Source organism: Euprymna scolopes, chromosome 1 (genome assembly GCF_053919585.1).
Source record: "Euprymna scolopes isolate OS-2025 chromosome 1, ASM5391958v1, whole genome shotgun sequence".
Lineage (NCBI taxonomy): Eukaryota > Metazoa > Mollusca > Cephalopoda > Sepiida > Sepiolidae > Euprymna > Euprymna scolopes.
Window position 1 is genome coordinate 197617495 of NC_136482.1, and position 14100 is coordinate 197631594.

Consider the following 14100-nt stretch of genomic DNA (forward strand, 5'->3'; position numbering starts at 1 on the left):
TGTTTACCAAGGATGATGAAGTGAAAAGAGCCACCTGCTCTCATATTGATGATGCACTGGTGGACGAGACAGAAAAGGTTTTTACAGTGTATGGGAGATTTATGATTTTTATCCTGTAGTCGGATGGTTGCTATCTGCATGTAGCTTTATTAAAAGGCAAATGGTGGGAGAATGCAATTGCTCAAGAGGTGCTGTGCATGACACAAGAAGTCATTTAGGAAATAAATATGTTACATCCTGTAAATGGTGAATAGCAAGTTGGTGTAGCAAGTTTTCACAGCAGATTTATGAGTTTTGGAGAAGAGTTTTAACAGCAGTTTCTAATTTGGAATAGGGACTTTTGACAGCAAAGTGTCGAGTTTTGGAGTAGCGAGGTTTGAGAGAAGTGTGACAAATTTTGGAGTAATGTGTTTTGAAAGCAGTGCATCGAATTAGCACATGTGTAGCGTCTACCCGGGAATTTATTTTGTCAGGACATTTGAACATTTCACCGTTTCCGGAGAGCTCCAAAAAAAAGACAAAAAAAGGCGTGGCGCCAAAATTCAAGAACTCTCTCGATCTCTTTTTGCTCGGCACCCGAGAAGTTAAGACGCGTTACTGTCACGCTCCGTCGTTTGTGCGCAACAGCTGCCAAACACCTTGTGCTGATTTCCCATTGATGAAACAATACACAAAAAGAAAGAAAAACATTCTTATCTTTCCTTCAGCTCCTTACTCGACGCATTTCCTAAAAAAGTTAATTTCCAACGTAACGTCAAAAAACATTGAACCGGTCAAGAAGGATTTCTTTTCTTTATTTTCGGACTAAAAATAACACGAGTGAGATATTCCAGGCAAATAAATTCACATCTATTACAAAGAGCTAAGTCTGATGATTTGTTTGTTTTTAATTGATTTTTCCAGATGTTTACTTTCGTATAAATGTTTTGAAAAATTAATCGTAAGTGAGATGCTCGTTGTTTTGCCCAGCGAGCACCCCGCTTCACTGGTGACCCCGCGCTTCACTGGTGACCCCGCGCTTCACTGGTGACCCCCCCCGCATCACTGGTGACCCCTCTTCTTCGTCAGACTTTGGCAGAACACTCAAGGAAATGTGGATATTACCTGTAATCACACAAGGGAAAATTCTCAGCGACTACGCGCACACCGAATGACGTACATGTCGACCTTAGCGGCGCATCAGTTTTTCTAGGCGCAGCGGATCTCACGGAGATTTTCTGCGATCATCATTCTCCTCAACGCGTTCCCCACGATGGACAGTGAGGCGCTTCCTTCAACGACGGCTACTCAGGCTATTTTGAGGATTCCTCCTTTTTGGACGCACGATCCAACATTATGGTTCGCACACGTAGAGGCCCAGTTCTACACGCAAAGGATTCTGAGCGATGTGACGAAATTCAACCACGTGGTGGCCGCATTAACGCATGAAGTAATGGCAGAGGTTCGCGACTTGATAATGGCACCCCCTGGATCGATCAGCTACGATTATTTCAAATCGGAATTGATTCGGAGGACAACCGATTCACAGCAGAAACGCCTTCGTCAACTTCTCGTAGAAGAAGAACTCGGAGATCGGAAACCATCGCAGTTACACAGACGTATGAAGCTGTTGATGGGTGAGAACTCACTACCGCCGGACATACTTAAACAACTCTTCATTAATAGACTGCCATCGAGTATTCAAATGATACTCGCCTCTTCGAATGACTCCACAACCATCGAGGAGCTAGCGGAATTAGCCGACAAAATTATGGACGTGACAGTTTCCATAGCCCCAGTTCACACGCCCAGCTCTAACGATGCCCTGCCTAACGTCGCAAACCCCTCCACGGATATACGCGAGGAACTAGAGCGACAGGATCAAATGATTCACGACCTGAGTGAACAGTTACGTGACCTCGAGCTCAAACCAAAAATGCATAAGCACCCCACGGAGCGAGTCCGTCCCCGGCGATTTAGCAGCACTCAGAACAGCGGTGGGTTCTGCAAGTACCACGCGCGTTTTGGTGAAAGAGCTTACCGATGCCACCAGCCATGTTCATATACGAAGAAACGTCTCTCGGGAAACGCCCAGGCCAGGCAGTAGGAGCGGCAGACACTCCTGGCAAGAACAACATTCGTCGCACCCTGTACGTGACTGATAGAACCACTGGTATACGATTTCTCGTTGATACCGGTGTGGAAGTCAGTATCATCCCTAAGAAGTTCGTGAAAGAGAAGCGTCCTCAATCAAATATATTTCTACACGCAGTGAACCACTCCTCTATTCCTACGTACGGAGAGACATCGATAACATTAAATCTTGGATTACAGTGCGCACTACGTTGGGTCTTCATCGTTGCAAAGCTACCCGTTCCGATTTTAGGGGCGGATTTTCTGCACCATTTCGGCATCCTTGTAGATGTCAAACGCGGCTAACTCATTGATAACAACACTGGACGTTCTGTGCAAGGCATAATCAGTGGGTCGACCGAGATCAGCCCAGTTATACGTAAAGACACCACGGATCCGTATACAGATTTGCTGCGAGGTTTCCCGGAATTAACTCGTCCTACATTTAACGGTGACAAAGTTAAACACGATGTCACTCATCATATCCAAACAAGGGGACCGCCTGTAAGCGCGCACCCGCGCAGACTTAAACCCGATCGTTTAAGGGCAGCTAAACAAGAATTTCAGCACATGTTGGATTTAGGCATTATTCGACCCTCTAATAGCAACTGGTCATCGCCACTCCACATGGTGCCAAAAAAATCAGCCGGCGAATGGCGCCCTTCTGGGGATTACTGCGCACTTAACAGTCGCACTACTCAGGACAATTACCCTATTCCGCATTTGCAAGACTTTTCTAACTCGCTTCACGGAAAAACAGTGTTCTCCAAAATCGACCTTGTTCGCGCGTACAACCAGATTCCCGTACACCCAGAGGATGTTTCTAAGACCGCGATCACAACTCCATTCGGCCTTTTCGAATTTTTGCACATGCCCTTTGGATTACGTAATGCAGGGCAATCTTTTCAACGCTTTATCGACGCAGTTTTGCGAGGACTACCGTTCTTCTATGCATATATCGACGATCTCCTCGTGGCAAGCGCACCAGAACGTGAACACTTACAGCATCTGCAGCAGTTATTTCACAGATTGACAGATTATGGCGTTATTATTAACCCCCAAAAATGTGAGTTTGGAGTTTTCTCACTTTCGTTTCTCGGCCATTTAATCAGCAAAGAAGGTATTCGTCCCCTTCCAGAGAAAGTACAATCTATAGTCGATTACCAAGCTCCCACTTCACTTCGTAAACTTCGAGAGTTCCTCGGTTTAATTAATTTCTATCGACGTTTCGTGCCCCATTGTGCTGAAATCGCTCAGCCATTTACCGACGTACTCAGAAATAAAAACAAAAAAAATGAGACGATTACATTAAGCGAAACGGAATTACGTTCCTTCGATAGGGTCAAGCAGGCATTAACAGAAGCGACAATGTTGGTTTTTCCCCGTCCAGATGCACCCCTAGCTTTATCCGTCGATGCATCCGACGTTGGCATTGGAGGTGTACTGCAACAATTAGTGGATAATACTTGGCAACCACTAGCTTTTTTCTCAAGGCGTCTTCAGCACGCTGAAACCAAATACAGCACCTTCAGCAGGGAACTTTTGGCCGCATACTGCGCAGTTAAACACTTTCGTTATATGTTGGAAGGATCCACTTTCACGCTTTTTATGGATTACAAACCGTTATCGCATGCTTTGCTTGCCAAGCCCGGAAAACACTCACCCAGGGAAGCTCGCCATTTGGATTTCATATCACAATTTACTGCGGATATCAAGTATATCAGAGGGAAGGAGAACGTAGTTGCAGATGCATTGTCGAGAATGCACATCGATGCCATTCAAGCGATTAACGGAATCGACCTTCACCAGATCGCCATCGACCAACGGGATGACGAAGAACTAAATCGCTTACGTCACTCCGAAAATCTAACTTTCAAGCAAGTCCCAGTACCTTGTTCCAACGAGACAATATGGTGCGATGTTTCGAACGGTCATGAACGCCCCTATGTACCCCTTAAGCATAGGCGAGCTGTCTTCTTTCAATTACACAACTTGTCACATCCTGGCATTTGTTCCACGCAGAAGCTGGTGACTTCTCGTTTCATCTGGACAGCCATTAACCGAGACGTTCGCGAATGGACCAAGAGTTGCGTCCCTTGCCAGAAATCGAAAGTACAGAGGCATATTAAAAGACCCCTTGCTACCTTCGCAACCCCTGAGGCACGCTTTCAACACGTTCACATAGATTTAGTGGGTCCACTCCCACATTCGAGAAACTGCACATACTTATTGACTTGCATCGACAGATTCTCTAGATGGCCTGAAGCCATCCCCATCGCAGATATTTCCGCAGAAACTGTTGCCCGAGCCCTGGTTACACATTGGATATCACGTTATGGTGTGCCTCACACCATCACAACCGATAGGGGCAGACAATTCGATTCCTATCTTTTTTCAGAGTTGTCTCGCCTACTGGGAATTAAACACATAAGGACTACCTCGTACCACCCGGCGGCAAACGGCATGATCGAGCGTCTGCACCGTCAGTTGAAAGCAGCTATTAGAGCGCATTCCGACCCTAACAGGTGGACAGAGTACCTCCCCTTCATTCTATTAGGCATTAGATCCACCATAAAAGCAGATATTGGCTTTACGCCTGCCGAAATGATTTACGGAACAACGCTAACTCTTCCTGGACAGATGGTCGCACCGACCACTCCTACACGCATGCCTGACCCAACAAGTTATACCTCTCGTGTGAGGGAATACTTGGCGAAACATTTTAACGTTGCCCCGAGAACACAGAACACACGCACTCACGTCCCCAAAGACATACAATCGTGGACTCATGTGTTTGTTCGGAACGATGGAGGCACAGCTCGACTGCAAACACCGTATTCCGGTCCCTTTAAGGTATTGAAACGCTACTCAAAGTTTTTCGTTATCGACATTGACGGAAGACCAGATTCAGTCAGTGTTGATCGCCTGAAGAAAGCTATTCTGGATGACGATGTGTTAGCACGCAAACGGACACAAAACACTGCAGTTCAGAACGGAAACTGCGATTCACCAGTAAGTACAACTTCTACCAAATCGGGCAGATTAGTGCAACGCAACGTCCTCATCGATTTGCTGTGTAGACCCAGTGACTTTTCCACTCTCTTTTGTTCGACATACTGTCTAGTAGGGGGGTATGTAGCGTCTACCCGGGAATTTATTTTGTCAGGACATTTGAACATTTCACCGTTTCCGGAGAGCTCCGAAAAAAAGACAAAAAAAGGCGTGGCGCCAAAATTCAAGAACTCTCTCGATCTCTTTTTGCTCGGCACCCGAGAAGTTAAGACGCGTTACTGTCACGCTCCGTCGCTTGTGCGCAACAGCCGCCACACACCTTGTGCTGATTTCCCATTGATGAAACAAAACACAAAAAGAAAGAAAAACATTCTTATCTTTCCTTCAGCTCCTTACTCGACGCATTTCCTAAAAAAATTAATTTCCAACGTAACGTCAAAAAACATTGAACCGGTCAAGAAGGATTTCTTTTCTTTATTTTCGGACTAAAAATAACACGAGTGAGATATTCCAGGCAAATAAATTCACATCTATTACAAAGAGCTAAGTCTGATGATTTGTTTGTTTTTAATTGATTTTTCCAGATGTTTACTTTCGTATAAATGTTTTGAAAAATTAATCGTAAGTGAGATGCTCGTTGTTTAGCCCAGCGAGCACCCCGCTTCACATGGAAATTGTTACTTCAAAAGTGTAGAATAGTTAACTACTATTAAACCATGGCCTCCAGATGTTTTTCATTTCTTCGTGTTGATAGAAAATTCAGCGTTATCTTATCTTTAATGAGGCTTCTGTAAACCATCCTGGAATTATCTGCAAATTAATTTACTCTTTTCGCTTTATGATCAAACACTTTAAAAAATTTTCCACTCTTTGTGTTGGGGTAAAAGTTTTAAGTGCATGAACCATTCTGTTCGATATGTTGCATGGTTATTTCACTCATGAAAGCATTAAATAGGATAATTCTTGCAAGTGAATTATCAACCTTTGTAATAGGTTTTAGAACCAGAAACTGCTCACAATGAACAATCTTCTCCTTAACCAACTTACCATATGAACTTATGTTTTCCGAATTCAAACCGTCATGTTTGAAATTTACTTATATTAAACATTTCCAGTATAGTTTATAATACCATCTGTGATGTTCTTGTCTGTTTAGACATAGGCCAGATCAATTTTAATTATAAGAAATAGATTCATATTTTGGAGTTGATTGATTAACTTATTTTCAAATAGCACAACACAAGGTTTAATTGTAGCTGACATTTACATGTTCGATAAAAATTTTAAAAGAATTTGAGACGCATCATTATTTTATGTGTATTTGAATTAATTGTGTAACTTGGATTTTTTTTTACACAGTGATCACCACTTACTAAGGCCCGGAAGCCACTCAGGGATAAGGGTTATTGCAAGTACATTACGTTAGTGTGGAGATTTGATGAAGTGTTTACTTAAGGTGGCGGTTGATTAAGAATTTGTTAACATTGGACTTGAAGACATCCCAGTTGTAGTCCGGTGGGAAGCAGGCAGACGGAACAGAGTTCCACAGGCGTGCAGTTCTAAGAAAGAAGCTTTGTTCATGGAATCCGCGTTTTGATTTAGGCACAGATATAGAGTGGGGGAAATTTTTCACAGTGGATTCAGCTAGACGGGTGTTTTTCGTGAAAGATTGGCGAGGGGGGACCAGAGATTGGAGTTCAGACAAGCACCTGGCATGGAAATAACGATAAAACAAGGATAGGCTCGCAACGTCTCTTCTGTGGGAGAGAGGTTGCAGGGTAGAGAAAAGGGCATCCCCCACTAAGCCACGAAGTCTATTTTGTACTCTGTCAAGGCAGGATAGGCTGTTTTTAGCGGCTCCTGCCCAGATATGGCAACAGTATTCCATCCTTGGACGTACTTGGCTTTTATATAGATAGAGAATTGCATCAGTAGTAAGATATCTTCTGGAGCGGTAGAAGGATCCCACCATCTTTCCAGCGACCTTGGCAACAGACTTGATGTACGTGTTCCATTTCAGATCAGGAGTAAAGGTCAAGCCCAGAAGCTTGTCAAAACACGGGGCCTCACCCAGACGAGAGCCATCCATCACAATTGATGCTAGATGGGGATCAGAGCGTTGATGATGTAAGGATAGGAGTTTGGTTTTGGATGCATTAAAGGTAACCAGCCACATCTTCCCCCACTGAACCATGCGCTCGAGATCAGAGGAGAGAAAATCAGAGAGAACTTTGTAATTTACAGCCTTTGATGTGTTGCTGTAGATGGTCGTGTCATCAGCATAGATGTCAACGAATGATTTAAGTATGTGTTTAGGGAGGTCATTGATGTAGATCAGGAAGAGAGTTGGGCCCAGGATTGACCCTTGAGGGACTCCAGCATTTATATTGCAGGCCTCCGATTTTTGTCCATCTACCACTACTCTTATGAGCCTATCGGAGAGAAATGATTTAATGATTGAGAAAACATTTCCAGTTATACCGAAGCTGGAAATCTTGTGAAGTAGACCCTTATGCCATACCTTGTCGAAGGCCTTTGATATGTCAAGAGCAATTGCCCTCGAAAGGAAGCCTTTGTCAAGAGATTCACTAATCCTGTGGGATATAACCGTCAGCACATCTGCGGTAGATCTTGCAGAGCGGAAACCATATTGTGTGTCACTAAGAAGGTTATTCCTGCTGAGGTGGTTGACTATTTCTCTATTTAATATGGATTCCAGCAACTTACTCATAACACACAGGAGACTTATTGGTCTGTACTGAGAGGGAGATGACTTATCACCTGATTTCTTAAATACAGGGCAAACTGATGAGGTCTTCCAGGGAGTCGGAAAGCACTTCTCCTTAAGGCAGCGCTTAAATAGTTTCGTAAGTATGGGAGCAAGTTCTGGTTGAAGCTTTTTTAACACTATAATTGGGATGCCATCAGGGCCAGTTGCTTTACATGAATCTAGGTTCTTGATTAGCTTGGCGACCTCATACACGGATATTTGTATGTTACCTAGCTTGTTCTGTATTATAGGAGGAAATATGGGGAGTTGATGGCCTTCGTCGCATAGGGTAGAATTAGCTGCAAAGTTCTTTGCAAATAGTTTGGCCTTGTCTGACGCTGACGAGATGACCTCTGGTCCATTGATAATGGTTGGGATAGAACGCACACTTCTGTTCAGGATCCTATTTGTTATTTGCCAAAACTGGTGGGAACCAAGCCGCTGATCAGCTACCTTGGATTTAACAGACTGGGCATATAGCTCTCTTGGATTTTTATTACTCTTTTACAGTGGTTGCTGGCAGTCCAGAAAGCAGCTTTAGTCTCAGTGCATCTATTACGTTGGTAGCTATGGAAAAAGTGATTTCTGTGCGCGATAGCAGCAGCACATTCTGGGGAGAACCATGGCTGGCTGTTAGGTTTTTGTTGGAATTTTTTACATGGTATGAATTGGTCTATGCCTACAATTAACCATTCGGTCAGGTCTGATACTATAGAGGATACTTCTTTTTTAAACATGGAGTGCAGAGGTAAATCAGATATGAATGTACGGAAGCTATCCCAGTCAGCCATAGAGTATCGGTATACAGTACGGTGGAGGGGTACGTCTGGGGGCTTCTTACATTTCGTTTTTATCTTAACTGATACGACGGAGTGGTCGGAGGATCCTAGAGGAGAATGAACGGAACATGAACATAGCTCAGGGGAAGTTGAGAGAAAAAGGTCTAAGAGGCTTGCATATTGACCGGGTGTATCGGGCACACGGGTGGGTTCGCGAACAATCTGAGTGAAGTCATAAACAATGGCAAAATCATGACAAAACCTCCCCTCATCATCTGTCTTATTTGAATGGGTCAGCCATTCCACGTTATGGACGTTGAAGTCGCCACAGATGTGGATGTTAGCCGAGGGATGTGCAGACAGTATGTGGTCTGTTTTCTCAGATATGCTCTTAAAGATAGTAACTCCGCTGTTGTGGGGCCGATAGAGGGCAAATATAAATGCAGTGGTGTTAGCAAGTGCAACCCGGAAGCACATATAGGGTAAATTAGGATCTCTCGATATATCCCTGCCACACGGGAAGCCATCCTTAATGTAGGCACATATTCCATGCCCATGGCGATCTTGGGTGTCAGATTTAGCTGTTTAATTAGAGTATCCGTTAATTATGAACTCATCTAGGGAAGTGGTCGGCCCTATTCCAGTTTCACTTAGAAATAATATGTCCGGTGTTGTCTCTTGTAATTGGGTTTCAACCTCTGAAAGGTTGGAATGTAGACCCCTGATGTTGGAGGAGACCTGGTAGTAGGGGTCTACGTTGGAAGATGGGGTTCTAGGTTTAATCGAGTTTTTATTCTGGAGATATTTCATGTTGAGGTTTGGGGATTTGTGGAATAGGTCGGCATACTTGGTTAGAGCAGTACAGAGAGGGAAAGTAAGTAAGAAAAATACAGGAAATATTTTTTGTCGCACACGAAAAGGTAAAGCCGTAACAATTATCCACTAGTATGGCATCGAGAGGCCCCACCAGAGACTACTGCATGGTCCAGATCCACTTACCTTATGGCAATACAGCAGTCCCAGTACTTTGCGCCTGCTGATAGGACAGCCTCCTTAGTGGTTAATCCAAGGTTCGGGTCCCTGACTATCAGGCGGATAACGTCAGCCCAGAAAAAACGTTTACCTCCAGCATCCTTACTAGTGACATGGCCACAAGGACAGACAGAGACAGAAAAATTTCCGACATCTCAGACTACTGGTCACCAAGTACTACCGACCTTTAAGCAGCTTTTTCTTCACCCTTTGTCAGAAAAATCACCCATTGAATGAGGACTGAATGACAAAATAGGAGAAGCGAGAGTTACTGGAGCTGCCGATAACACATCCACTGTATTATCTACTCTCCAGATGTTGTATTTATTGTGTTAATAAATGTCTCCCAAATCAAATTATTTTTAACGAAATAGTCCATCAAATTATCACAGTCGATCAAATTACTGTAGTTATTACATTTTTAAATGCATTGAGCGTTACAGGGTAATTATCAATAAGTGTCTTATTTTAAACTACATAATAATAATAATAAAAATAATAATAATAATAATAATAATAATAATGAGTTCATTTGATAACGTCTCCCTGACAAGAGATGAGCTTCATTCTCACGCCACAATAAATGTATTATTGAAAATTACGCATATATGAGTTCGTTTGATAACATCTCACTTAAAACAAATATGATACATTAGCAGAAGGACTCTTTATCAACCCTGGCTCAAAAACAGGAGTATAAAAAAATTGTGCTTACTTAATAATATTGGTGATTTTACAACAGCAGGGGTCTGAAGGTCGCTAAACCCTTCAGGGATTTCTAGTTTTTCAAACGTCTTTCCAGACGACTTCATATTCCACCTGATGATTGCGACGTCTTGTCAGACGAGTGGCACTCCGTATGTCACTGAACATCTATGTGCCCGAAGATGACATCATGCACACCCTTGGGTAGACATGACATTGATGACAGTCATTGGTTTGGATGAAACCAACAGCAACAGAACCTGCATCACTGTGCATTTTAATGTGATTAATGAAGCCTGTCTTGGACAACAGAGCACAGTCACACACCTTAAAGATCCCTAAATCTCCATGATTGGGTAGAAAGGTTTGTTTCCTTCATGCTCTCTTGAGCTACGCCTGCTTTATCTTGGCTGCTTCAGTGTTCTGCACCTTTTTATATCATATATATCCTCCACTGCTTGTGATAAGACGCTAGGGACTCCCAACAAGAATATGAAAGTTAACCAAACTCTCCTTGATGCTATCACAAGTACGTTTTTTGGGTTTGTGCTGGGGGTCTTTTGCCTAGAAGGAGCTCACTATCAAACAACTGTTTTGAGAGTCGATAGTCAAGCCAGACAAGATTACCCTTCCAACGCATCTGGTGTCTTAATAACAGTGGTTGCAATACTATTGGTTTTGGCCTTATTTAAGACACATATAACAGGGAGGAAACTGTCCCACTTTAAACCAAGAATGTGTCTAAAACAGTGCTAATGAAGTCTCGCACGTTCTTCTACACGCGACTGGTACAGGGTCCATGTTTCAGAGGCATAGAGTAGGGATGGCAATACACGTTTCATATACTGACATTTTCTTTGAGTTAGTTCACCATCAGACCAGACTCTATCTTGTAACCTTCAAAATGAGTCTGATGCCTTGCTGATTCTCTGTCTTATTTTCGCATCAAGAGTGCCATCATTTGATAAAGTACTACAAAAATAGAAAATTTTTAAAGATTTTGTGCTGCTTTCCATAAACGAAGATATCAGGTTCCACGCACAGATCACCAGGAGCGAAATCGTATATCATCTTAGTCTTTTTGATGCTGTCAGTTTGAAGCAGGTACAAGCATTCATTGAGACATCCATCAACAACTTCATATATACTGTGGAGTGTGTCACCAGGTCAGCATCATCAGCATACAACGGCTCTTAAACTCATCACTAACAAGTGTCTTGGTTTGGAATCTTCTGTGGTTCAACTCTTTTCCAGTCATTCAGAATCTAATGTAAACACCCATATCACAATTGCGGAAGTCATACCAAACCACAGCAGTCAGATATCGCGAAGACAATGTTGGTGCAGGGATATCACCCTACTTCACTCCATTATCAATGGAAAACTCTTCCGATGGCCGACCATTGAAGTTGACGCGACCTTGATGAAGTTGTTTGAACTGTAAGAGTTATTATAAGTTATTACACCTAGCATACCTACTGCCACTGCGGCAACTTGGGTTTTAACCCATGCATAGTCTTTCCTTCAATGTATTGAAATATTTCCTTCTTGGCAAACACAAGCCTACTTGCTACATTTCTCGTTAATTTTAGCAACAAGAGCAATAAAAATAATAATAACATTAATAATAAAAAAATAATAATAATAAACAGATAATTAGTATGACTACTCATATTAGACACTACCAGATAGTAAGTCATATCCTTGTAACACTTTCGGTTCATATATTTTACACCTAATTTGTATTTCGTGTTTATCTTCCATGATCCCAATCTTGGATCCACATCCAATATAATTTTCAATGATGCAAATATTTAAACTAAGTCTTTTCTGGAACATAATTTATGACACCAATAACAATATCAATTGTAAAATATTTTTTCATACAAAAATAATTGTAGCGTCAGTAATTATTAGGAAAATTAGGTTATTTTGAAATTATGCCAATATTCATGATAATGTTGTAACTTTCAATTCATTTCAAAATTTATAAAGTTATTTTAGAAAAAATTGATTGAAAAACTAGAACTCTTAGAAAATCTATCAAAAATAATAATGAGCAAGGAATGTATTTTATTTTGTTTTTGATCATCCATAGATATTCAACGCTATGCTAATTTTGTGTATAAACAAAGCTGATTGTTGTGTTTTTACAACTGACGACGGTGACATTATTCTTTATATATTAGAAAAATTTATTTTATTTAAACTTTGACATTAAATCATCTAAAATCATTTAAATCGCTTCAAAATTACTTCTTTCAAAAATTCTATTTTATTTGCAATCCAAAAGATTATTGTATATATAAACAAGAAAAAGTAGTATTAAAAACACTATAATTCTGAATTTAGCTGTTTTTACTTCATGAATTCACAGAGATTTTGCACTTTATTGAATATTTCACTTTCAATCAATTGACATGTTACCAAGATTTGAAAAATTTGAAATATGGGAGAGATCATGCACAAAAATATTTCCGCTCATACATTTTAGGAAAACCTTAAGAAATTAATACAAAATTGAATAAGTTTCGAAGAAGTAACAAAAATCTTACCATAAGTTTATTTTTACTAAACACACGTGTAAAAAATAACCATTACATAAGATCATTGCTTTAAGGCGTTGATAATCCAAAAATGAATCATTAACAGTTTATTTTGTTTTTTGCGGTAATATTATATCATTGTGATGATGATATCCTATATTAAAATTACACCATGTTACTTACAAGGGCATTAATTTTATAGTTCACTTTGGAGGTACCTAATGATCAGAAAGTGGTCATGTTCCTATATTTATTGTCACATTCAACATAGCAGTATTGAACTGAGTATTAATAAATATTACTTTTAATTTCTGATGTCATAAAATCATAATAATCTGCATGCGATAGTCCGTCAAAATAATGCATGTTGCAATTGACAACTATCAAGCTATTTACTTTCATATAAAGTAAATGAATAGCAATACAGGGTGACCCAAAACAAACGGGCCCCAACTCTAATTAGGCCTCGTTTCTTAGTGGTTTGTCCGAATGGAATGAAACTTTCGTCATAACTAGTTTATATTCAAAATATCACATCAAAACACTAGGGTCGGCGGCCTTTTTCCTCCGTTCTACAGCATATGTTCTAGATATACTTTCTGTTTTTTGGTCACCCTGTATTATTACACCGGCCTTTCTATGCATAAGGGAAATTACACCAGTTCTCATTATATATATAGTGCCAGTAATGTCTACATCGGTGAGAAGGAGCGACAGTACTCCATTGCCTAGCTGAGCGCTAGTCAGTTATACCCGTATTCCTACCTTTGTACTTGTGATGTTAATACATTTCGTTTGTTAAACTAACATCGACTTGATTTTCTTCTTTTACAAATACTTCTTTTTTAATATCAATACTATGCAAATGGAGTTACAAACTCTTATTGACTAGATTCAATATACCAATTGTTTGAATTATCTCAATTGTAATAGGAGGAACGGGTCTTACATAACAGTCTTTTCAAATCGATTATATCTCAGAATATTTAATTCATTAAAGACAACAGAAATAAAAAATTATTTCCATCAAATATAATGTAAATTGGTTAACAAATAATTGTCAACATTTCAAAGTATATTTGACAAAAAGTAAATATGAATAAAAAATAGCACTGGAATTTTATAGATGGTCTCATATACCAGC

At 40.8% G+C, this 14100-nt stretch overlaps 1 protein-coding gene across 1 annotated transcript; it reads left to right on the plus strand.

Moving 5' to 3' along the window:
- The first annotated feature begins 1252 nt into the window (after positions 1-1252).
- LOC145282655 (uncharacterized) lies at positions 1253-2086 on the plus strand. Its single transcript, XM_080132255.1, has one exon. It carries the CDS (start codon positions 1253-1255, stop codon positions 2084-2086), a length of 834 nt encoding a protein of 277 aa, XP_079988381.1.
- Positions 2087-14100: the final 12014 nt, after the last annotated feature.

What these genes read in the sequence shown, in the direction of transcription:
- LOC145282655 (XM_080132255.1), top strand. Translation starts at nt 1,253, where the DNA reads ATGGACAGTGAGGCGCTTCCTTCAACGACGGCTACTCAGGCTATTTTG.